Source organism: Heterodontus francisci, chromosome 42 (genome assembly GCF_036365525.1).
Source record: "Heterodontus francisci isolate sHetFra1 chromosome 42, sHetFra1.hap1, whole genome shotgun sequence".
Taxonomy (NCBI): Eukaryota; Metazoa; Chordata; class Chondrichthyes; order Heterodontiformes; family Heterodontidae; genus Heterodontus; species Heterodontus francisci.
In genome coordinates, this window is record NC_090412.1 from 9,849,895 (window position 1) to 9,875,491 (window position 25,597).

General features: G+C 43.1%; 1 protein-coding gene across 2 annotated transcripts in view; it reads right to left on the reverse strand.

The window, feature by feature from the left end:
* Window positions 1–820: 820 nt before the first annotated feature.
* anxa11a (annexin A11a) overlaps window positions 821–25,597 on the reverse strand; it is a 56,679-nt gene continuing 31,902 nt past the window's right edge. For both annotated transcript variants that reach the window (XM_068020536.1, XM_068020537.1), the window contains 10 exons: window positions 22,704–22,798; window positions 21,514–21,627; window positions 20,037–20,127; window positions 15,652–15,731; window positions 13,521–13,577; window positions 10,462–10,555; window positions 9,816–9,911; window positions 5,249–5,307; window positions 3,697–3,819; window positions 821–1,918 (listed from right to left, as the gene is read on the reverse strand). In XM_068020536.1, the coding sequence (XP_067876637.1) occupies window positions 1,859–1,918; window positions 3,697–3,819; window positions 5,249–5,307; window positions 9,816–9,911; window positions 10,462–10,555; window positions 13,521–13,577; window positions 15,652–15,731; window positions 20,037–20,127; window positions 21,514–21,627; window positions 22,704–22,798 (869 nt within the window). In that variant the 3' untranslated portion in view covers window positions 821–1,858. The remainder of the gene's footprint in view (window positions 1,919–3,696; window positions 3,820–5,248; window positions 5,308–9,815; window positions 9,912–10,461; window positions 10,556–13,520; window positions 13,578–15,651; window positions 15,732–20,036; window positions 20,128–21,513; window positions 21,628–22,703; window positions 22,799–25,597) is intronic.

Below are 25,597 nucleotides of genomic sequence, written 5' to 3' on the forward strand. Positions count from 1 at the left end.
ACAAATGTTACTTGCCACTTATTAGCCAGACCTGAATGTTGTCCAGGTCTTGCTGCATGTGGGCACAGACTGCTTTAGTATCTGAGGGATTTATGTATAGCACTGAGCACTGTAAAATCATCAGCAAACATCCCCACTTCTGATCTTATGTTGGAGGGAGATCATTGATAAAGCAGCTGAAGATTAATTTATTAAGATAGGTACAAAGGTGAGCATGCTAGCACATGATCAAATGTGAAATGTTCATGTTTGTACACGTAGCAAAAATACATTTGTACAAGTGAAACTTACTGTATTATTCAATGAGGGAAACAGTCTGGCTAAGCACAGCAAGTGGCAGCCATGCATAACCACCTGCTTTCTGTCCCTGCAAGATGTTACAGCCTTGGAATAGCACAGTACTGACCTGGAAGTTGTGTCTTGATTGTTGCTCCTCTGTTTGAAGTCTCAGTCACCAGAGGGACACTGCTTCCCGCTGATTTGTATTGATAAACCCAGGGCATGATGAAGTGATAGATGATAAAGAGTTACAGAAAATATAGAGAGAGACTCTCCAAGTGGTTAGAAAGGAAGTAAACCATTATGGCAGCATTGTTGACGATGTTCTGTAATGGGACCCACATGGTACAATCCCCAAGTATAATGACACAATCAGCGAGAGGTATTCTGAAATATGGAGTGGATCTTCATTGTGTTCACATTGAATTCAGGATCACCATGGCAAGGCAAAGTACTAACCCCTCCGACTTAGAAGAAAGACACATACTAAGATTAACTGATAGAGATGAATCAGGAATGATTTGGTCAAACACGGTTTGAATTGATTGCATAGTATTGATTTTTATTTCATTTACATGTTTTGTTAGCACATTACACGTTACCCCTTCTTTCTTGGGCTCTCGCTTTCAGACAACCTCTTTCTCCATCAGTAATAAAAGCTACTGAGCCAGCCAGGTCTGTGTAACTCTGAACTCTCTGCTAATTCTGAGACACCCAACACACTACCTCCTTTCTCTGGTGTTCCTGCTGCATTCCGAAAAAACCCCAGCAGGATGACGGGTCATTGGTAGATTCTTTGGCTCATTACTGTTGGCACCTGAACCCTTACAGGCAAGCATGGGCTGCATGCCACTGCTGCAAACTCTTGATTCCAGGTAGATAAATGATGCTTCATACAGCATGCCGCTCCCTGGATTGAAAGAACGGGTTGATATTGGCTCAATCACGAAAGGTGACAATGAAACTCAGGATGTGACGTTCTTGGTGTGTGTTCCAATTCTGCAGACATCCATTCAATAGTTTTTCAAATTAATAAAAAAACATCCTTGCGCACTTGACATAGGTTAATCTCTTTTGATTGAAGACAGTTACGAAACTGCTTGCATCAGGAACTTCCTGCCGTCTGTTACATTTAGAACCCTTGAAGGCCGCAGCCCAAGGAGGACACAGTTTAATCTGCATCAGCAGTGCCAGGCACCTTTACAAAAAGCATATATAAAAATACAGACCATTTAGCTGCCTTAAAGCAGTTAGTTGAGTTCAGTTTCTCCTAGCCAACTACACACTTGCGATTTTTGACAGCTAGAGCATTTTAATTATTTAGAAACTCAAAGGTGTAAATGGAGGTGGTAATAACTGTCCCGATAGTCATAAAATGCTCTGGAAAGTGAAAATGCACTTACTCAAACATCAGTTGAACAAACATACTTGAATTCGCTGATAAAAATGGATTACATTTACAAGCCGATACAATAAATCAATACAAGAAAGACAAGGAAGCTTTCACGATATGACGGGTCGTGCTGTTTTTGGAGAACCTGCATCAAACTCTCCGCCACCTCAACTGTTTATTTCCTTCTTAGTCATTTGAGCCACACAGCTGCAGAAGGAGCTTCTTGTAATCTCCAGAGGTGTCATCCTAGCAACAGAAGAAAAAGAGACCGCTGATAAGGAAAGATTGGATGATTGAGCTGAACAGCAAAGCACAATATACCAACCCTGCACCTCTATCTACATTTAAGGTGCCACAAGAGATTGCCCTATTTTATCGCTGCTGTTTTATATTGAATGGAAGACTCGGAGTTAATCCTATGGCTAGTTGGGCTATCCAGAGCCACGCAGCACCAGTTTCAATCCCTGACTCTGCCGAGTTAGCAGATTTCAGAAGGAACAGCGCTGGACATAGGAACTAGAGGCGGCCATTTTGCCCCTTGAGCCTTCTCATTCAATGAGATCATGACTGATCTGTAACCCAACTCCATAAAGCACAATTGGCCTCAGTGCCCGAGTCAATAGTAGGCCAGGGTTCCCACACGATTGTCCAATGGGTGGTCCACATGTGGACTTTGCACAAGGACATGATTGGACTTGGTTGTAATGCTGACCCTCCACCCTCCACAATGACTAGACTGCCAAAACTCACCAAAGCTCTTGTATTTGTTTCATAAAATATACAGCACAGAAACAGGCCATTCAGCCCAACTGGTCTATGGTTTGTGCTCCATCGAGCCTGCTCCCACCCCATCAGTGTCTCCTTCTATTCCTTTCTCCCTCATGTGGAGTACATAGGTTAATCTCTTAGTACCTCCCTTTAGTAAGGAGGAGATTTATAAGGATATTGCCAGGACTGCAGAATAGCAGGGATCTGAAACTCACCGTCTAAAAGGGTAGTTGAGGCAGAAACCCTCAACTCATTCAAAAAAGAGTCTGGATATGCACCTCAAGTGCCGTAATCTGCAGGGCTACGGACCAAATGTTGGAAGGTGGGATTAGAATAGGTGGATCGTTTTTCAGCCGGCACAGACACGATGACCAGGATTTTACGTTGGGCAGACGGGAGCTGGCCACCGACTTAAAAGTCGGTGGCGAACCCGCTTCAGCCTTGCCTGGGGATCCGTTCCGTATTTAACAGGTCCCCAGACTTTATTTGTTCCAAGGTGGGACTTCCACCCACTTGAGGGACGAAGTCCCGCCTCATTGAACTGTTGGCCAATCAGCGGGCCTGCAGCTCTTAGTCTCAGCAGCGCCATCGAGAGTGGTGGCCACTGCTGGGACCACAGCCCAGCCAACCGCAGAGGAAGACATGGAGCCGGGAGTTAAGGTAAGTTTTGGTTGCTTCGCCGGGCGTAATCGGTTATTTATTAGTGACTATCTTATATTTCTGGCAACTGGTCTCCCCCGCCGACCCAAAAGTTCCCTGCAGGCGCATGGGAACAAGTTCTACTCCAAGTCACACACCATCCAGACTTGGAAATACATCTCCCCAACAGCACTGTGGGTGTAACTACACCACAAGGACCACAGCGGTTCAAGGAGGCAGCTCACCTCCATCACATTCAAGAGCAATTAGATATAGACAATAAATGCTGGCCTTGCCAGTGACGCCCACATCACATGAATGAAGAAAAAAAAAAAGTGGAAACATCTTCTCTACATCTACCCTATAAACCTTTGCATAATCCTGAAGACCTTTATCAGGTCACCCCTCAGCATTCTCTTTTTTTCCTCTCATGAAAGTGCTGGACTATGGTTCCATAGTCACATCTGTCCTCCAGTACCTCCCCCGGTCTTCCCCATCCCAGGTTAATTGTTGAGAGTAGCTTTGTGAAATGAACACAGAACTGGAGAAATCAGCTCAATTCCTTCACTTGCTGTCTGAGCATGCATTAATGGTAAGCGGTGACGTGGGATAGTTACCGATATGAATGAGTACAGCGACTTCCCGTACATCCTCTTGAACTCGGCCCGGATATCTAACATGTCGACCTCACAGCGAGACACCATGATGCGAATCAGGGTTTTGTCATCTGTTCCCAAACCCTATATGGAAAAAAAGGAGGAAGAGAGACACTTGAACAGGTGATTATACAAGAACCCTTCCTTCCTTACTAATCACACCATCCTGAATGCCTGCATCAACTGCATTCCTAACCCTTTGCTGTTTGATTCTCAATCCCCATCACAGTTATTGAGTTCCTCCATTTTCCAATAATGGGAAAGTCGGGACCAGGGCAGGTTGTGGTACGCTATTCAATTGATTTAATATAGGCAATAGCAGCTTTTCCTCCTCTACAATTTCCTTATCTAAATCACAAGGTGAATGACATCAGACAAGGTTAAACCTCAAAATAATAATCAGAAAATCCGCCTGACATTGGGTAGCTCATTAATATTGCTCAAACTAGTCAGACATTATACTGAGGAGGCAGAGAGAAACGGAGAATAAAAGCCCAAACGCTAACCTTTTTCTCTTTAAACATGCTGTCAAGGCCTGCCTTGTGTTTCCAGTATTTTCTCTTTTAATTCCACAAAGTAACAATTGTGAATTGGTTCACTAAGCATTATACAAAATATTAACGTGTCTTTACCCTTTACAAATGCTCAAGTAAATTGGGACAAATTTCTTTCCACTGGTCAGTAACTAACTTGGGAGGGAATTCCAGAGCTTGGAGCCAGCTACAAGCAGCCAGAGTTGGAGGCACCCAGGGTTCTTGGAGGGTTATAGGGCTGAAGGAGGTTGGAGATGTAAGGCAGGGATTTAAACACATGGGGGAGAATTTTAAATTTGAGTAAAGAAAATGCATGATTTTTCAAAGTTTTTTGGTACAACTTTTGGTTCTACTTCTTTTCCCTCTCAAACTTCAAGAATGCTTGATCCAAGCACCCTTCTCTGGTTGAGAGGATCGGTAGTCGCTGTGTTTCTTAGGCCTCAGCTGAATCTGCGCTGAAACCTGTTGAGAGGTGCACAAGAGAAGAGAAACTCGGCAGCTAATTTTTCCTCCGTCCTTCCCTGTACAGAGAAGCAGAGCTTCCACTCTGCACTGCCTGTCAAAGACCTAACCCAGTTTCAGCACTGATTACATTGGGATTCACGTACAGAGGGCTACATCTTCATTAGCCTACTGTTTAAACTGAACAGTGTAGGCCATCATTAAAACAGGCTAGAACAATTGGCTCGATTTGCCATGTCCAACCCCTGTCATATTAAATAAAAACAAAGTGCTGGAAACTCTCAGCAGGTCTGGCAGCATCTGTAGAGAGGGAAACAGAGTTAACGTTTCAGGTCAGTGACCCTTCTTCAGAACTTCCAGTTATATTAACTTACAGCTGGCAGAATAACAGGGAAAACTGAACAAAACTGTGGGGTGAGGGAGGGGGGTGGGGGCGGGGTGGTAAAGAGTCCAATGAGTATGGATGTTATAAAAAGTACCCCATCCAACCAAGCAAAATGAATAACATTAAGATTTACCTTCATGGACTTGTACAATCTTTCAGCAAAAAAGGCCGGAGTATTTCGCAGACATTTCACTGTGAAATGAATATTACATATTAATCATTGCCAGTATATAGATCATACTACAGCAGGCTATATATAAATATGCACACATATTTATATATACATATACACACACACATTATATATATATATATATATATATATATATATATATATATATATATATATATAAAAAAAATATATAGACACACATACACGCGCGTGTACGCACATACAAAACACAATTCAAGATAGAAACCAAGATTCTCAACAGCAACCAGGAGTTAATGTATAACTTTTGTAATGCTGGTCATTGACACTATAATACATTAGCCCCTCCCTAAAGTGGTACAGACTAAAACACTAGGGGGACATGCAGAAGAGATTGAGGGATTATTCTAGGGTGGATGCAGAGAATTCCCGAAATCTCCAACATCTGTTGTCAAGCTCCAGTAATACTTGGAGAGAAGTGAATCATCAGTCAGGGCTGAGGGGGTTCAGCTGGCACGTGAATACAGGAAGCCTATAATCACGTTAGATTATTGCAACCTGGGGATTAAATATTCACCCCCATGCACACAGTCTGTTCCCAGTCTTAACACAAGATCAGAAAAAATAGGAGCAGGAGTAGGCCATTCAGCCCCTCGAGCCTGCTCCACCATTCAATAATTTCATGGCTGATTTGACTGTGGCCTGAACTCTACTTTCCTGCCCGTCCCCGTAAACCTCGACTCCCTTGTAGATCAAAGAATCTGTCTAACTCAGCCTTGAACATATTCAATGACCCAGCCTCCACTGCTCTCTGGAGAAGAGAATTCCAAAGATTAATGACCCTCTAAGAAGAAATTCCTCTTCATCTCAGTCTTAAAAAGGGAGACCCCTTATTTTGAAACTGTACCCCCTCGTTCTAGACACCCCCTTGAAGGGAAACATCTTCTCAGCATCTACCCTGTTAAGCCCCCTCAGAATCTTGTGTTTCAATATCATCTCTCATTCAACCATGCAAAAGAACTCTCAGTGCTAATCATGGTAAACCCGAGTGCCTTTTCTGTTGTTATTAACATAGAGGTCTAGGCTATTCCTTCAAACAGACTATTACGAGGCTCCTAACACAGAAATCATTGTTCTCATTTACAAACCCAGTCACAGCCTCACTGCACCCCATCTCTACACCCTGGCGTCTGAGACTCTGGTCTACAGTATGCGTCCCCACCCTTCCCTGCACTGTCAGGGACAAAGCCTTCAGCCATCTTGTCTCTGTACACTGACATTCTATCACAAGATCCCACCGACTTACTACATCTCTCCCCATCTCCAAAGACCGGTTTTCCAGCTGTGCTTTCAGCCACCTCCTCACTCCTGTTTAGTGAAGTCCGCTAGGGTACTTTGCCATGTTATAAGTGATACATGAGATGACAGCTCACTAGGTAGAAACTATCTTGAGTAGGAACACAACATTCTGTCTTTCTCAGTCTGGGCTTACACAGTTTAGCTCCAGCAGCTGAGATGGTCTAAAGCTATCACATTACAGGATTACACTAAAACAGTTTCACGGTTCTTTTTTTTAAAAAATTCATTCATGGGATGTGGGTATCACTGGCCAGGCCAGCATTTATTGCCCATCCCTAATTGCCCTTGAGAAGGTGGTGGTGAGCTGCCTTCATGAACCGCTGCAGTCCATTTTCATAATCGTTGCGTTTGTGTAATCTTGCTGTTCGATAATTGCAACGTTTCCTACACTACAACAGTAACCACACTTTAAAAAGTGCTTCATTGGCTGTAAAGCACATCGGGATGTCCTGAGGTTGTGAAAAGCACTATAGAAATGCAAATCTTTCTGTAATGAAGACCTCAGTGAGCAGAGCAGGGGAGTGAGCAGTTGAAGAAAGAGAGAGGCCAAGAGTAATTTAGTTGAAGACACCTGAAGTTCCAGAGAACCCAATATCAGACAGTAAAGCAGCTTTATTTTGATGTGATATGTAATGGGATTGTGCACAAGGGTGCGCAACACTCAATTGTCACCTCCACTGGTTTTTTGAAAAGAAATGGTGATTTTAGGGCATACCACTAGATGGAGCAGCTTACCTGGGCAGGACATCATAATAAAAGGGAGAATAACAGAGCAGAGGGAAAACTTATTTCTGGCGCAGAGAGAATAGAATTGCTGAAATTTCTGGAGAAGCCAGCAGCAGACAATTCCCTTAACCCTGTTTTTCTCTGTGCTCTTCCATTAGCAGCTTGCTACAGTGACTAAGTGACTGTATGGAATTACATGGAATCTACAGTATATATACAGGCTGGTTGACCCAACTCATCTCGATACTACAAACAAGCCTGCTCCTACTCGAATTACTGCTTCCCAACCTTCTTTCCAAATCCCTCTAGTCCCTTTCCGTTCATCCAGCCGCCCCTTAAAATGCATCAATGCTGTCTGCTTTAACCAGACCACGTGATAGCAGGCTCCACTGATGCACGGTCTGCCCACTTCCTGCAGAGATAAGGACAGCACATCATCACAAGCTAGCTCAGCAAGCCAGGTGCGAGACTCACGAGCATTGCTGCATGAGCACAGGCCCTGCAGAACCGTGGTATAAAACCTTCATCATCACAGGCTTCCTTTCATCTGCAAAGATATGGTGATACTCGTCTGCATCAAATGAATCTACGTTCCAAACCTTACGCTAAACTACAGCTACAAAGTACTATTGGCAGGGTTATCTCATGAACACACTCATATCAAAGTCCTTTCCCTGCTGGCATTTCAGAGGGGCTAACCCACTCAGAGATAAGAGTGTGTTGAATGTTAAAATATCACTGACAACAAGCTTTAGCCTTGCTGCTAGGTCAGGCAACTGAAAGAATCCTTTGATGGAAATGATACAATTCAGTGTGGAACAAGAACTTGGGCAGACCACGGAACAGCAACTCGGAATATAAAACACATGCAGCTCGGAGACTGGAAACTAGCTGCAGAAGTAGCATGCAGACCACTTCAAGACAAGGAAAGAAACCCTGTATTGAGTGGGATTGATAAACCACCACGTGTTTTAATAGGGGAAGCCAAACGGTGGGATATTTGTGAAAAAACATCTGTTTTTGGCAGAGGAAGAGGGACAGTCTTTAGTGTGACGACATGTCTGTAACTTGGTGAAATTTAGGCCATTGCACCTTGTTTGGGGGGCGGGGTGGGGGTGTGGAGGGTGGAATTAAATGATTCTGTGCTGGCGACAGGGAGTCTTGCCCAGGCAGTAACAAACCAGATATGCAAATGCACACTATGTTTCAACCATAAATTACTCATGTGCTGTATTTAGCAAACACTGTTTCGCAAGGGGAATGGCCCTCTCAATCTGCCTACTGCACATACACTCAAAGCACACATGCACAGACAACTGAACCAAACTTCACTGTACTAACCCACAAACTGAGAATCCGGAAGCAGAGAAGGAAACACATGAGGAAAAGCATTACGTGCACATCGATATATAACATTTTGACATACTCTGCTCCCTTGATAACTTTCCCTTTCTTTATCCAGAGAATGGTGCTGTCCACAGTCTCTATTCCAAAATGGGATTATGGAGTCTTTATCAGTCTCAAAAACAGAATCCGCTAGCCCACGTACTTTCAGCAGGGTCTCGCTATGAAAAAATGAAAAATTCTGGCTGTGTTTCAGCAAGTGTCAGCTTGGCTCAGCAATAGCACTCTCACCTCTGAACCATGGGTTCCAATCCATGACTTCAGCATGTCTGGCCAGACCCTTCAATGCAGTACTGAGAGAGTGCTGTCTTCTCAGAGATCTTTCAGAGGAGATGTTAAAACTGTCTGCCTCGTCAGAGAGTGATGTAAAAGGTACCCATGCGGCTATTTGAAGAGGAGCAGGGGATGTGTCTTAGGAAGATAAGACTAGGAGTAGGCCATTTAATCCCTCCACCATTCAGTGAAATGGCTGATCTGTGACCTAATTCCATATACCTTGGCCAGCATATATTCCTCAGCCAACTCTGCTCAAAACAAATTGCCCTGTCATTTAGCAATCTTGTTTGCGTGACCTTGCTGTTTGCAAGTTGGCTGCCTAATCTGCCAACATAACAATGCTGAACACTTTGTAAGTAACTCCTTGGCCGTGAAGAGCATTGAGATGTCTTCTTTCAAATTCTTACACATCTGTGGCACATTAATGGCTGCACCAGGAAGGCCCGTATGATCAATTGAGAGTTCCATCCCACTTCATCAACGTGACTAATAGTTTCCGTACATTCAAGCAATATTTCCTTTTGCTTTTCCTCTTTCTCCTTTTAGGAGAAACCACCTCAACAAAACAGAACACCCTGTACTTAAGCCTTTCTCCCCTCCTCCCAACCTAAAATGACAGCAGTTCTGAACCCTGGACAAACACAGTAAAAGTTATTGTCACAGTCCTGTTATCGAAGATCTTCCTTCTTCACCTGATTAACCTGTAAGTGTATATCAAGGGAATGCCATGTTAACCAAGGAAGGTGACGTGTGATACATCAACATTAGACTGGGGATGTCTCACCTACTGCTAGCATGCCCCTCTCCAGGTTTCCAGACATCTCCCGGCTGATGGACTTCTCAATATCGTGTTTACAAACCTGCCGATACTCCTCAAACACTGAAATAGGAAACAGAGCTTTAGCCATAAAACGTCTTAATATTCTATTTCTCAAGGACAACCATTGGCTTTCGTAATGACTGATGACACATATGATGAAACATACAAGATTCTGAAGGGACTTGACAGGGTAGACACTGAGAGGTTGTTTCCTCTGGTTGTGGAATCTAGAACACAAGAGCACAGCCTCAGGGAAAGAAGTCAATCAATCATTTAGGACTGGGATGAGGAGAAATTTCTGCAAAGGGTTGTAAATCTTTGGAATTCTCGAACCCAGGGCGTTATGGATGCTCAAGCATTGAGTATGTGCAAAGCTGAGATAGAAAGGTTTTTAATCTTTGAGGAAATCAAGGGATATGGGAAGCGGGCAGGAAAGTGGAGTTGAGGCAGAAGGTCAACCATGATGGTATTGATTGGCGGAGCAGGCTCGAGGGACTGAATTACCTACTGCTGCATGGGACTGCAAATGAATTTCAGGATACTCTTTAATTTTAATTACGGTTTTCACAGGATGTTATTTTTCATGGCAATGTCAGAACTACACAATTACCTGCTTTCAGGTGGGGTCTGTTCCTTGCACAGAGGATGGCATTAAACTTCGACTCATCTGTTCCCATACGCCCTTCTCCTGCATTATATAAAGCCTGAGGACAAGCAGAGAAAATCCTAGTCAACCTTCAAAGTGATAAACCACTTCACCATTCAAATTTTTTTATTTATTTATTTTATTTAGAGATACAGCACTGAAACAGGCCCTTCGGCCCACCGAGTCTGTGCCGACCATCAACCACCCATTTATACTAATCCTACACACTAATTCCATATTCCTACCACATCCCCACCTGTCCCTATATTTCCCTACCACCTACCTATACTAGGGGCAAATTATAATGGCCAATTTACCTATCAACCTGCAAGTCTTTGGCATGTGGGAGGAAACCGGAGCACCCGGAGGAAACCCATGCAGACACAGGGAGAACTTGCAAACTCCACATTGAACCCAGAATTGAACCCGGGCCACTGGAGCTGTGAGGCTGCGGTGCTAACCACTGCGCCACTGTGCAGGTCTTTGCTTTCTGAATTCCCTTTCATCTCAAAGTTTAAACTTTGGCAACACTTATGTTGCATTGCCAAACCACGTCAATCACTGGGAAAAATGTTACAGCAGACAATGAATTTAACCAGTTAGGATTGTCCTTTAGGGAAGGAAACCTGCCGTCCTTATCCAGTCTGGCAGACGTGGGGCTCAAGTGCCACATCAATGCGGATGCCTCGTAACTGTCCAGTTGTATCAAACTCAGGGCAACTGGCAATGGGCAACATATGGAAGGGATTTCAACAGGATGGCACGGAATTGCTTTAACACTTGTTATCATGTGCCTGAATTGCCTCCCTCAAAATGCCAGCAATTACTTCTTAGGCTCTGGATTAGCAGAGACAAAAGTTGCAGGGCACCACTGCACATCTTACAGTGTGAAACATTTATGCCAAAACACACAGACATAAGCCTTCTAGTTAGTTATTAAAACATAGAAGTGCAGCTTGTAGTATTCTTTGAATAATGCATTCATTAATGAAAGCATTCAATTCTACTGCCAAGGGAAAAAAACATACATCAACTGCATCTTCTTCAATTATTGGGGTGTGGTTTTACTTCACATATATAGTGTGACAACTTAGAATTGACACTCTACATTTAACCAGGGGATTCTGCTGAATAAAATACCAGCCTTGTTAAAACAAAGCTCTGCTGGTTTAAAAAGAAAGTTTTTTTTTTAGTCAGGTCTATCAAGTATGGCTGTAGTTTCTGGAAATGCCTTTTTTTTTCAAAAAAACACACTCCACCCCCCCAGAACAAAAGCTGGGGATGGAATAAACTGATGCAGATCCGTGCATTCGAACTAGGATCAGAAGCCCTAGCTACATTCTTAGGGTGGGAGTGGCTGACTTGATTCACTGCCACATTTCCTGTTCCAATGCTTGCTTTCGCCCTTGAGGTTAGTCAGTCTTTCCAGAAAGCAGGCTGCACATTTGTGTTCTCATTCTGACTGCAGCGGCCTAGAACATTTTTGATGATTATAAAGCACTCAAAAGTGTTTAAATATATAGGCATTACTAAAGCCAAAGACACTTTCTCCATAGCAATCAAATGAGCCAGTCTTAGAATGGTCTTGAAGACACATACTGTAAACATACTATGGTGGCAGCCAAAGATATACTTGGCAGCATTTCAAATAAGCTTCTATATTCCTTATCGTTGCTTTGAAAAGGTTTCTATTTGAAAAATGCAAAGTAGTTTCTGATGAATGCCAGTTTGCTAGCTGGGACTTTTCACTTACAAAAATAATTAAACATGGTATTTAAAATGTTTGAGCCTTCAATCTGCTTAAAATATTGCAAGCCGATTTCCCATGGCGATGCTCAGGGTTACATCAGAGGGTCTGCCATTTTACAATGGGAGTGGTGTTATATAATGACACACAATAAATTCTTCTGTTGCTATGGTGGATTTGTGTTAGCTTGGCTTATCTCCAAGGCCACAAAGTCTCATTTGAGTTCGGCTGCAGTCAGTGAGGGAAGTTGGCGGATATTACACACACAAACAGATCATCCTGGAGCTGCTCCTGATAACTCTGAGGAGATGGTGCTTTACAATGACAAGAACATCAAACCATTTAGAATAGAATAGAATAGAATTGAATGCATTCTGCTAAACTGGAAGTGTGCTTAAGGTCCCTTTATGGTCAAATAGTTGCAAATTAACTCAAAGATCATTAACAGATTAACCGTTGCTTGGTGAAGGAGAGTAAAGAATCAACACATGTAGACGGAGATCTTCCCATTAACAATCTTGTAATTTTATCACTTCAAATTGTACAAAGCTGCTTCTCCGTACTAGAGAGGACAATAAAAAGTTGACCATCTTTTTCTTTTCATGGTTCATTTTATTTGTTTCCATCAAGTTGAGGAAGTTTTGGGAATAAACCATCCTTTGCCCATATTCAATGCTTCCTCACCAAGAACGGTATTGCAGAATGTAGGACAGATTTATTTTTGAGCACTAAGGGAATCGAGGGATTGTGGGGCCAGAGCGAGAAGGTGAAGTTGATACAGAAGTTCAGCCAAGATCTTACTGAGTAGTGGAGCAGGTGTGATAGCGCTCTAGCCCACTCCTGCGCCTATGTCTTATGCACTTGGCCCCCTGTGCAACTGTTCTCCACACTGGCCTTCATGGCCTCGGAGCTAAACTGACAACTGTTGCGGAATTATTGATCAGTTTTGTACTGAGTCCGCTACAAACTAAATGGAGGTTGCCCAACTTTGCTTCCCTTGCACAGTTCACTGCCTCTTCAGTCTCGATATAAAAATCAAACGTCTTAAACTCCAAAATAGGCAGCACAAGCAGTTTCTCAGGACTCGAGTATGGCTATCATGCATGGAGCTGAGTGAGGCGATGGAATTCGAAAATGTGGGGGCTGGGCTCGTTGCTGTGTGCTATCATCATGGCAACAGTCCCAGTGGATCCAAGCTGCTGTGAGCATCCCACTATTGCCCACTCCAATTAGCAATTTGGCAAGGTGATGGATACCAGTATATCTTGCGACTTACCTGAGCATCCTGTTTAACCACTGTTATATCCACATTTTGGCTTTCATCTCGGTTACCCTGGAGACCAGGAGGAAAGAGAAAATCAATAGTTATCCAAAAATACAGGCTTACTTTTTATTCATGCACATGTTACAAGACACGTCTGTTTAGAGCCGTCTCTGGCTTCCGTCGTGGATCTCGTTGACCCTTTGGTGGAGAGAGCAACCTAGTGAAGGCCGGTAGCCATTTGCTTCATATAGCAACAACTAAAAGGGACTCACTGAACTATAGTCTGCCGGGTCTCAAAATAATTCCAAGTAAATTGCTCCTCGGAGAGATGGTTGACATTTGGCCCAAAGTTAACATTTTTCTTCAAATAATACTTGACGGTTCTTTTTGTAAGCATTTTTATGTCTGAAATTTTGAAGAGGACAGGATCCTGTGAGCATAATTATAATCCAGTTCAAATGTTAGCTTTCCTGTTCCCTCTGCTTCACTCAAATGATGTCCATCCTGCCACCTCTCTCCTTGCTTTTAGACGCTTCATCTTAATTAGTATGGTCCAGTTTAAACTCCTCATATCTCAACCCTCGTCAGCCATGGCTCAGTTGGTAACACTTTTACTGCTGAGCCAAAAGGTTGTGGGTTCAAGTCCCATGCTAGAGAGTTAAGCACAAAAAAATCTGGGCTGACATTCCAGTGCAGTATTGAGGGAGTGCTGCATCGTTGGAGATGCCATCTTTTGGATGAGACGTCAAACTGAAACTCCGACTGCTCTCTCAGGTGGACATAAAAGATCCCATGGCACTATTTTGAAGAGGAATTCTTCCCAGTATCCTGGCCAATATTTATTCTTCAACCAACATAATTAAAAACATACTATTTGGTCATCACATGTTTGTGGGAGCTTGCTGTGCACAAATTGGCTGCCGCGTTTCCGTCATTACGACAGTGACTACACTTTACAAGAGCTTAATTGGCTGTAATGCACTTCAGAATGTCTTGACGTCATGCAAGGCACTATATAAATGCAAGTCTGCTTTTAACTGTGACGGACACCCACTTCTCCTCTGCCCCCCTTTCTGGTTCCTCCTCCCTGCCCACTGTTTTTCTTACCTCTTTACAGTGATATATCTTTCTGTATCTGATCAGAAACAATGGGGATTTTACAAATCTCCAGGTAAAAAGTAATGATCCTTAAGCCATGTCTTGCTCATCCAAAGGTTATAATCATGATGCTGGTTATATTCGTGGAACGTAATTTATCAGTTCCAGTTAAATTGTCAGTGATGCATGATATCGGCTCAGTCAGAAAGACTGTTGAAATGAATGAGACATGCAACATCTATGGTAGGACCCAGCAACCAGGGAGGGTGCTGAAAAAGGAAAAATTGGAAGGGAATTGGAAGGGCGGCACAGTGGCGCAGTGGTTAGCACCGCAGCCTCACAGCTCCAGCGACCTGGGTTCAATTCTGGGTACTGCCTGTGTGGAGTTTGCAAGTTCTCCCTGTGTCTGCGTGGGTTTTCTCCGGGTGCTCCGGTTTCCTCCCACAAGCCAAAAGACTTGCAGGTTGGTAGGTAAATTGGCCATTATAAATTGCCACTAGTATAGGTAGGTGGTAGGGAAATATAGGGACAGGTGGGGATGTGGTAGGAATATGGGATAAGTGTAGGATTCATATAAATGGGTGGTTGATGGTCGGCACAGACTCGGTGGGCCGAAGGGCCTGTTTCAGTGCTGTATCTCTAAACTAAACTAAAGGAAGTTGGAGGATAAAGAGAGTTACTGCCAGTGTGACAATTACAACAGAGTCCAAAAATACATCATTTTACTGGGAGAGGCTTTAATGCAGTTACATTCTGAGTAAAACGGAGAAGGCGGGTCCTATGCACAGCTGATTAACTGGTTGATGAAAAGGATTTTGTTCCATTTGGTCACATGTCCTAATATCGCCTTACATGGCTTGGTGTTAAATTTTGTCTGATAACATTCCTGTGAAGCCCCTTGGGATATTTTACTGCATTAAAAAGGTGCTATATAAACCTAAGCTGATGTTGATGTAAATAAGCATGCTTGGTTTGAAGGATGGACGCAGCGAGAAATCAAAGAACAGAACTATTTCATCATCCTTCAGAATTTTCTCTAAATTACCTGAATAAGGGAGACCAGCAGCCTCTCAAAGTGTCCAGATGTGTCACTCTTGACGTCCTGTTCCACAGTTGTCTTAAACTCTACAAAAACAATCATGGTCAGAATTAACAGAGTACTGGACCGTGGCGTGTAGCCTTTGACCAGACAGGATTTAACGTTTCAGATCAATGACCTTTTGTCAGAAGGCCACCAACCTTCACAGACGAGGGGTCACCAATCTGAAATGTTAACTCCGTTTCTCTCTCCACAGATGCTGCCTGACTTGCTGAGTATTTCCAGCACTTTGTTTTTATTTCTAAAGGTGACACACCTGGCAGCAGAACCTTGGGCACAAGTCAACGCTCTGTAACAGACTTGATAACCAGATACCCGAACCAGTCAGGCTTGTATTACCAATGACGTCGCGCACTCCTTCTTGAGGTCAGTGTCAGACCTGAGGGAGTGCTTTTGATCTACAGGAGACAGCAGCGACTGAGCCAAAGAGCAATATGGATTTACTCAGCAATCGCTGAGGGAACAGTTTGTAGAGGAAGATCAGATAGATGTGTCTCACGTTAACTGTTCGCATCATTAATTGTACAGCCGAATAAAGAAACAGCATCGTTCAGTGTGTCGTTCAGTAGTGCTGCTGGTTTACGTTGTACCTAAAAAGGGGCACGGCACCAAACAGTATTAGCAGATCGAATCATACAGCACATTCGGCCCATCCTACTTGTGCTGACTCTCTGAAAAAGTTACCAATTAGTCCCATTCCCCTGCTCTTTCCCCATAGCCCTGCATATTTATCCAATTCACTTTAAAAGTTGCTACTGAATCGCCTTATGGTGTTGTGCAATGGGGTCTGTCCTACTGCCTTATTTAAAAAGAGTGGGATTCATCAACACAAGGGAATGAGTGAGAACCATTGAGATGGGAGTACTCCACATTACCTATTTTAGATGCAATTTTGGGGACTTATATCTACTCAGACAGCAGAGTTTTTGAAATGCGAGAGGTGGAGAGCCAGTTTGGGCAATGTGTTAGGCGTTGGTTGTTTGCCTTTGGAACCTGGGCTTTAATCCAGCCTAGATACAATGGCCCTGGGCTCTTGGTAACTCGGTTTTCAGTAAGGCTGGATTCACATTGCAAGACTGACACTAATTGTCAATGTAACTGTTGGCTGGTGTGGGGAAGACATGCAGGGATAACGAGTAGGATTTTTAAAAAACATTTTGTAAAGCATTTTCAGATAGATTAAAAGCAAAGTACTGCAGATGCTGGAAATCTGAAACACAAACAAGATATGCTGGAAATACTCAGCAGGTCTGGCAGCATCTGTGGAGAGAGAAGCAAAGTTAACGTTTCAGGTCAGTGACCCTTTATCAGAACTGGCAGATATTAGAAATGTAAAATGTTTTAAGCAAGTAAAGCGGGGGTGGGGCAAGTGATAACAAAAGAGAAGGTGTTGATAGGACAAGATCACAGAGAATAACTGACCAGAAGGTCATGGAGCAAAGGCCTGTAACCGGTCAGTTATTCTCTGTGATCTTGTCCTATCAACACCTTCTCTTTTGTTATCACTTGCCCCACCCCCGCTTTACTTGCTTAAAACCTTTTACATTTCTAATATTTGCCAGTTCTGATGAAGGGTCAGTGACCTGAATCATTAACTCTGCTTCTCTCTACACAGATGCTGCCAGACTTGCTGAGTATTTTCAGCATTTCTTATTTCAAATTTCCAGCATCTGCAGTATTTTGCTTTTATTTTAGAGTTTAACTCCAGTATTGGATCTGATTGCTCAACAAAGCGGCCCCTTCGGGGGCGAGCCACATATAATTGCACGTGTTGTCAAGCTAACTTTAATAATAAATAGTGACCAAAGGAGATGTTGAAGCTCCTGGGCACTTGATGGACATAACCAGAGCTTAATTAAACATGCTGGAAAAAAAAAAGAGAATGCTCGTGACTAAGTTCCTTTAAAAAAAAGAAACAGGTATTTGGGAGCAGAGTGTGATGTTTGCTCCCTACCCACAAGAGTTACATTCGCAGTCAGGAAGTATAAAGGTATTGCAGACTGCGAATGGATATGGAGATTCGTATCTACAATACAATCTCAGCCTAATATCATATTCACAGACACCAATGGCTCCCTCCACAAGCGCCTGCAATCAGACAGCAGATCTTTTCTGTGCGATCATGGCAACAGGGCTCTGAACTGAACAGAATGACTACCTGCATTGTACCATTAGCGGGTACCTCTATCTCACTTATTATAGTAGTTCTTCTACCCACCAGTAAGTCATTCAAAAACAAAAATAAATTAAGACAGGATAACTATCCCGTACTCCAGAGCTTTACAAGTGTCGGCACTTCATAATCAATCTCCTCAGTTAATGATTTGTTCTGAAGCCATAGTTATTCATTCAGTTACCAGCTGTGCAGTCCCCTTTACAGCTCTGGTGGTGAAGGTGATGGAGGAAGTGGGTGGGAGGGAAAGGAGATGATATTGTAGTTGCTGTGGAAACAGCCAGGGCCGTCCCAGGCAATGAGCAAACACGAGTCTGTTTGTTCAGCAGAAGACACTTTTCTTGTACGTGTCACTGCGTCTATTTAAAGTCTGCTAAGTAGATGCAACTCAGTAACCTCGAATGTCACAGGAACTGTTCCTTTAGCAAGCAAAGCCAAAAGTGAGCCACAGTTCAAGGTTATTATTACTGAATAAAGGTAGTCTTTCATAGTTTAACTTAGGGAGGATTCCGCATAGTGTGTCAGAATATTCACCACGACATTAAGTTTGAACTCTCCCTCCAATAGGTGTCTTTTATTCTAGGCTGACACACCAGTACAGTACTGAGGAAGTGCTGTGTTGTTAGAGGCGCTGTCTTTTGGAAGAGATGCTAAACCGAGGCCATCTGCCTTTTTCAGTGGTTTGGGCAAATTTGAAGCAGAGCAGAAAGTACTCTGATGCCCCAACGCTTTGGGAAAATCAGCAAGACGTGAAATATAGAGCTGAGTTTTACTGGCCCCTCGACGCTAGTGTTGCGGCACGGGGGGCTGGTAAAATTTTGCGGGGAGAGGCCCGCCTTGACCCCCGATGTCGAGAAGGACCCAATGCATATTACTGGCGGTGGGGGGGGGGGTGGGACCTTCATCTGCATAATCAAATGAACCTGAGCAAGATGCAAATAAACCTACCTGGTGGCGGAGTTCCGAGACAGGAACCTGGTGGAGGGTGGGGGGGGAGAGGGGGGGGGGGGGAGGAATAACATTATCAGGGCGGGAGGGGTGGAGGAGCAGGGAAAACATTTTTCATTGGCTGTGGAGACGGTGGAAAGGGGTTGAAGGGCAAAGAGTGCAAGGTTTGGGGTTTAAAGATCGGGACTGTCAAGAATGGTTTGTGGGGGGGGGGGGGTGGGGGGTGGGTGTGGTGTGAAAGAGAGAGAAATAAATTTATTGTGTGATCATTGGGGGTGGAAATGGTGCTTTTATGTGACACGTACTGTGTCAGACGCCGTTGCCAGGGACACTGCGGCCACCCCTCTATGTCATTGGGGCCGGACTCGCCACCCCCACTATTTAAATGAGCCCCCACGCGCAATATCGCGGGGGCTCCCCGGCAGCACTACCGCGTCGGAAGGCCGCCGAGTTGAAAGTGTGTCGTCGAGGAGCACGGCGTGCAACAAAAATTCAGCCCACAGTATTCTATCAACGCAAGTCTGTCTTTTGAAAGAGAATGCCATTGTGCAGGGAGTTGCAAGGTAGGCTCAGTTCCCAAAATGGTACATTCCCCATGTAGGAATCTTGGATTCACTGGTGCCATCTGTCCTTTGGTATCATATCTCTGTGGTCCTCCTTCAGGTACAGTACAACCCAACAAGCTATTGGATGGTGCCGCTTGATCCTCTCCTTATTTGATGTCCAACGCACCAGAATTTCCAGCAAAGCTTCCAGGAATCTGAAATGTGGATCCACCACCTAATCTGGAGACACTGTGGAGAACTGGAACAGTCTTACTGCAATCACAACTGGAATCAGCACTAAGTAAGGATCTTTCTTGTCTGTATGATTGAGCATCACACTGGGCAGTGCATTTAGCCAACGAGACACCAGGAAAGCCCCCACATCACAAATATTTTCAATTTTTTTTTTGTATCAAGCTCACAGTGCTTGATGTGAGACTTATGATTCCCAGAACAAAGTGCCGTATAAAGCATGATAATGCTGCCCGTTTGAAATGAATCCTTCTGAAGAATTGTCCCAAAAAATTAAAGCAGCCCCACCCCATCCCGAGGAAAGACTCACCACCATAGCTGCTGCAGATGAACAAATAATCTACGAAAACACCTTGTTTTTGTCACTAACTCTGGCAAGAGGCAAGTCGGGCACAGGGCTGGCCACATCTCACCTGTTTTGTAGGCCTTGTTAATAGCGTGGATTTCTGCATTGGAGCGAGACGCCAGGATCTCGATCAGACACTGTTCATCCGTACCAGCTCCCTGCAGACAAAAAGGAAAATGGTCAAAATGCTTTCCTTTTATAAAAAAAAATACAGTGGGATCAAATATCTGTGAGAATGTGTGTGGATAGCAAGAAACGAGGGGGGTTTAAGATTTCCCCAACACTCTCAACCCTTCCCTAACCCATCCCGAGTGTGTCCCTTGTACAGGACAAGATCACTTGGTTCGACAGCAGCTCAGCAGTTAGCTGACCTGCATGCGCACATCATAAGGCCTCAGAGCTGATGGAGAAATCTGGGGTTTAATTTAAATTGTTCTCGGGATGCGGGTGATGCTGGTAAGGCCCCATTTAATGACTGACCCTGGTTAGCCTCAGAAGATCATCTTGAAAGATATGCCACAGAGAGGGAGAAATGCTTCATAAAGTGTTGGGAGGAGGGAGAAAAAAAATCTCTTTCTGGATGTTTAATAAATGTTACAAGTAAAACTTCTTCTCAGACCATCGAAGACCCTGGTATCCAACATTCTTCTGTAGTACTTTGTCAACTCACTAATAGATTGGAACAGGTTTTTACCAATGTTAATGAACACCTAATGGCTACAACACCAGAAATAATTGGAGGGGTGGAGGGCGTTAAGAAACACTGGAAACCTGAGTTTATTTACATGTGTGTGTTTAAAAAAACACTGGAAAGTTCTCTCAACATTAAAAATAGTATTTGAGTATTTGCAAAGCAGACCTAACAAGTGCTTTCCTTCATAAGATGCCAACCTTGGCTAAAAGATCATTGGGTGGCTGAATACAGTAAAGGTGACCTGGGAACACAGCCAAAAACAAGCCAGCATTCAATTGTTTTGCAGCCCAGTTCGAACAGTGCAATCTGCTCACTTTAAGCACATTGACTTCAAACAGGAAGGAGAGATCAAAAGGAAAACTTATGAGGTCGATTTTGCATTGATCCTTCCAGTGCATCGCTGACCTAGAAACAAGGCAGCTGAGGGGTGTCTTGATAGAGGTCTTTAAAATTATGAAGGGGCTCAATAGGGTAAAGGTAGAGCAGATATTTCCACTTGTGAGAGAGACCAAAACTCGGGGCTATAAATATATAATAGCACCAATAAATCGGATAGTGAATTCAGGAGAAACTTCTTTACCCAGAAAGTGGAACTTGCTACCACATGGAGTAGTTGAGACGATTAGCATCAGTGCACTTAAGGGGAAACTAGATACATACGTGAGGGAGAAAGAGATAGAAGGATATGTTGATGGGTTTAGGTGAATTAAGGTGGGAGGAGGCTCGTGTAGAGCATAAATTGGGCCGAATGGCCAGATTCTTTGTTAATTCTATGTAGTTCTATGTAAAACATGCCTGCTGCTGTACCGGTCAGCAGCCCTGTGGATCTACATGCCAGCTCATCACTAACCTTGATTGCTTCTTTCATTTCAGTTGCATCATAAAGCGTGGAGGACTTCAGCAATGCCAGAACCGCCTTCTCAAAATTGCCCGACAGCTCAGACTTCAGCTCCTTAATCAAATCCTGCAGCAGAAAAAGGACAAATGTCAAATGCTCAGCAACAGTGCAGCAACTGAAGGTACAGGCAACTTGCTGCTTCCTCTTGACTGGATAAGACTGCTTACACTGGTCCAGTCTCATCACATATGTAGGGTTTTGCTCCGGTTAGGAACCCCGACAAATAGCCACTCCCAGTCATTGAGAGGGTGCCCACTGTCCCCAACCAGGAAAATTCAGTCAGCGTTGCAATGAGACAACTCCTACACCTGAAGAGGAGGAAGAGATATAAGAGGGCTGGAGAACCCAAGAGGAGGCAGCTAAATCGGAGGAATAAAACAAGGCTAGTAATTGGGGCCTATATGGAGAGACAAAAGCATACTACAAGGCCCTTTCTCTGCATTCACTGCTTACCCACCCTACCCCTAGAACTATGAAATTGTCTCATGTGGAAATTAGGTTACCTTTTGAGAGCCATCATAATCTAAATAATGACATTTACTCAAAGCAAAAACCTTATTTGCTTTGTAGAACACAACAGTCATTGCATGTGAAGGATTTTGAGAGATACAAGACAATGTACCAATGTTCTGATGAAAGGTCATCGACCTGAAACATTAACTGTGTTGATGCTGCCAGACCTTCTGAGTATTTCCAGCGTGTTCTGCTTTTATTATTCATGTATAAAGACTGCTTTTTCCATTTATATAGCACCTTTCACGAGTGCAGGATGTTCCAAAGCACTTTACAGCCAATGACATACTTTTGAAGTGTAGTCACTGTTGCTATGTAGGAAACATGGCAGCCAATTTGTCCCACAAGCAGTAATGTGATGATGACCAGATAATCTGTTTTAGTAATGTTGGTTGGGAGATAAATATTAGCCAGGATATCAGGGTGAACTCCCTGGCTCTTTTTTGAAATAGTGCCACGGGGAATAAATATCTACTCGAGGAGATCCAATGCAGCACTGAAGGTAGTCTTACCTTCGGCCTCTACCATGGGAAACAGTGAGTTTTCAGGATGGAGATCCCCTCAAAAGCAAGAAAAGATAAAACAAAGATCTTGGGTTTCACCCACCCATTAATCGTCACAATACTTGCCTTTCCATAGGCTGTTTTAAAGGACAGGACAATCTGCTGCCTCTGTTTATTTGAACGATGAGCAACAACATCAATGATGGCTTGTTCATTCGTGCCTAGGAACAGAATAGTTCAAAATCAAAAGTGGGTCCTGCAGTAACAACACCATCGAATTGCATATCGTAGTTACTCCACAATATACAATCCCAGGTGAATCACCCATCAGAAATATCCGTTGACTCTGCCACACTGATAATAGTGAGCTGCTTGTGTCATGCAGTCCATGCAAAATGCAAATAACTCTTCAATGGCAATCATAAAACTTGTACAGCTGGCAATTTTCCTATAAGCACTGGTAGCAAGCTCTGGGCCTCACAAAACTGACCCAGTGTAATACAATAAAAGGTCACCAATTCCCAACACTCTCAATGATTTTCAGTTATCCAATCTTGGGGTGGAGCTGACACTGTGAAACCACTCAAATATAGCCTTGTAATTTGCAGAAACGTTTACATTCACCAGCTTTGTTTCAGTGCTTTTGAGATAGTAATATTATGATGTAGCTCAAAAAGCAAAATACTGCTGATTTTGGCAATTTGAAATACTGAAAAATGCCGATACTGGATAAAGAAAAAATACTGGAGAGCTCTGAGGAAAGGTCATTGACCTGATACTTTTCACTCCGTTTCTCTCTCCATAAATGCTGCTTCACCTGCTCAGTATTTTCCTGCATATTCAGTTTATATTTCACTACAGAATGTCTTCTCATGAAGGAGGTGGTCCTTTCCTGGAATGATCTCACAATCACTTCTCTACTCTCTGTCACACTAAAATGACTACTGTCAAATAATTTGCTTGTGATAACATTGTGGATAAATAATAAATTTTAAAACTCAAATACTGGAAACGTAAAACACAAATATGGCCTCCATTTGGCCAATTCCAAATAGTTTTGTTCATTTAGTTTTAAACAAGAAAAATAATAGATTCATGACTAAGAGTAGAACATGTGAAGTCAGAGGACGAGTAGCAGAATGGACGACAATGGCTACAAAAAAGAAAACAGAGAGTAGGGTTAAAGGTAGTTACTTGGAGTGGCAAATGATGGGGAGTGGTGTTCCATTGCTGGGACTCCTGTTGTTCACAATTTATGTAAATAATTTTCTCTCAGGAATCAGAAGAACAATTTAAAAATTTGCGGAAAGCACCAAACTGGGGGAGAGCTGTTAATATGGAAGAGGATTGCAATAAATGCAGGAAGACATTACTAAACTTGCGGAATGGGTGTGTAATTGGTAAATGAATTTCAATATAGATAAGTTTGAGGTAACACATTTTGGTAGAAAGTATAAGGAGGCCATATGCTCCTTGGAAAATAAGTGTCTAAATGAAGTAGAAGAATCTGGGGTTACAGATCACTAAAAGTAGCAATGGAGATTACGAAGGCCATAAAAAAAAACACTGGGGTTCCTTTCTAGAGGGATAGAACTGAAAAAATAGAGAAACTATTTTCAACTGTATAGAACATTAGTTAGGCAGCACTTGGAAAACTGAAACGTTCTGGTTGCCATATTATAAAAAAGATAGAGGCACTGGAGAAGGTGCATAAAACATTTAGGTTCTGCTATCAGAGAAGATTGAACAGGCTGGGCTCTTGTCTCTAAAAGGTTGAGTAGTGACCTAATAGAGGTCTTTAAGAGTATGAAAAGGTTTGATAGGATAGGTGTGGAGAAAAAGTTTCCGCTTGTGGGCGAGACTGGAACTTGGAGCCTCGAATATAAGACAGTCGTTAATAAATTCAATAGGGAATTTAGGAGAATCTTCTTTACCCAGAGAATAGTGAGAATGTGGAACTCACTACCACAGGGAGTGGGTGAAATGAATAGTATAGATGCTTGAAGGAGAAGCTAGTTAAAGACATGAGGAGAAACGAATGGAAGGATATGTTGATGGGGTTAGATGCCAATATGATGAGATGAGGCTCGCTTGGAGCATAAACCTCGCACGGATCTGTTAGGAGAGTGGCCTGTTTCTGTGCTGATAATTCTTTATAATGCTAAAATAAGGGGAATGTGGGACCGTGGCCAACCTCAGCATCATCTCATCTCTAGGCCCTGGGTTCAAATTCAGTCTAATCTGACAGGATGAAGCCCCATCTCTCCTTGCTGGCTGTTTAGCATATATTGTCAATTGAGTTTACACACTCTCAACAGGGACAAATCCTGAAACTGCCCATGATTCAGAACAAATTGTTGACATTACCTGGAAGATACACAAGTATGGTCAGTCAGGGGTGGGGGGTGGAATGGAATTATATCACATATCAACAGGAAGTGATATTTTTCTGAGGCCGGCGTTAAGGCATGTTGTCAGAACAGGCCAGCAGGAAGCTTGGCACTGCTTCTAACCAGCACTGACCCGGGGAGCACTTGTTTGATGCTGATACATGTGCCTTGAAATCATGTTGTGTCAGAACATGACAAATGTAAGAATGCGTAAACTTGAGATTAGTTTTAATAGACTTTGTTAAAATAGGAAGGAAAGGAACTTCAGGGACTCATGCTAACCATGGCATTGTTTCAATGCTTTGGTGTCAGAGGTGAATATGTTCCATTCCTCAGCACGAATTTGTTACCTCGATCTCCACAAAAAACACTAAATAACTCAAAACACTAAAAAAAAAAATTAGAAGTCCAAACACTTCCAAAAAAAAAAAAACCCTTGATTAAATCTGTAAAAGGTGATGATAGGGAAGGTTATTGACATCATTTTTATGTAGCTCAAATGGGAGACAAAGCTGCTTTTGTGCTGTGTAGTTTCTTCCTTATTAAGCAAGCAGTCCGCCTTAGTTTTTGACACAATAAGAGTCTTGTAAAGATGTTTGATCAAGGGGCACGTGGAATACTTCTACTGAA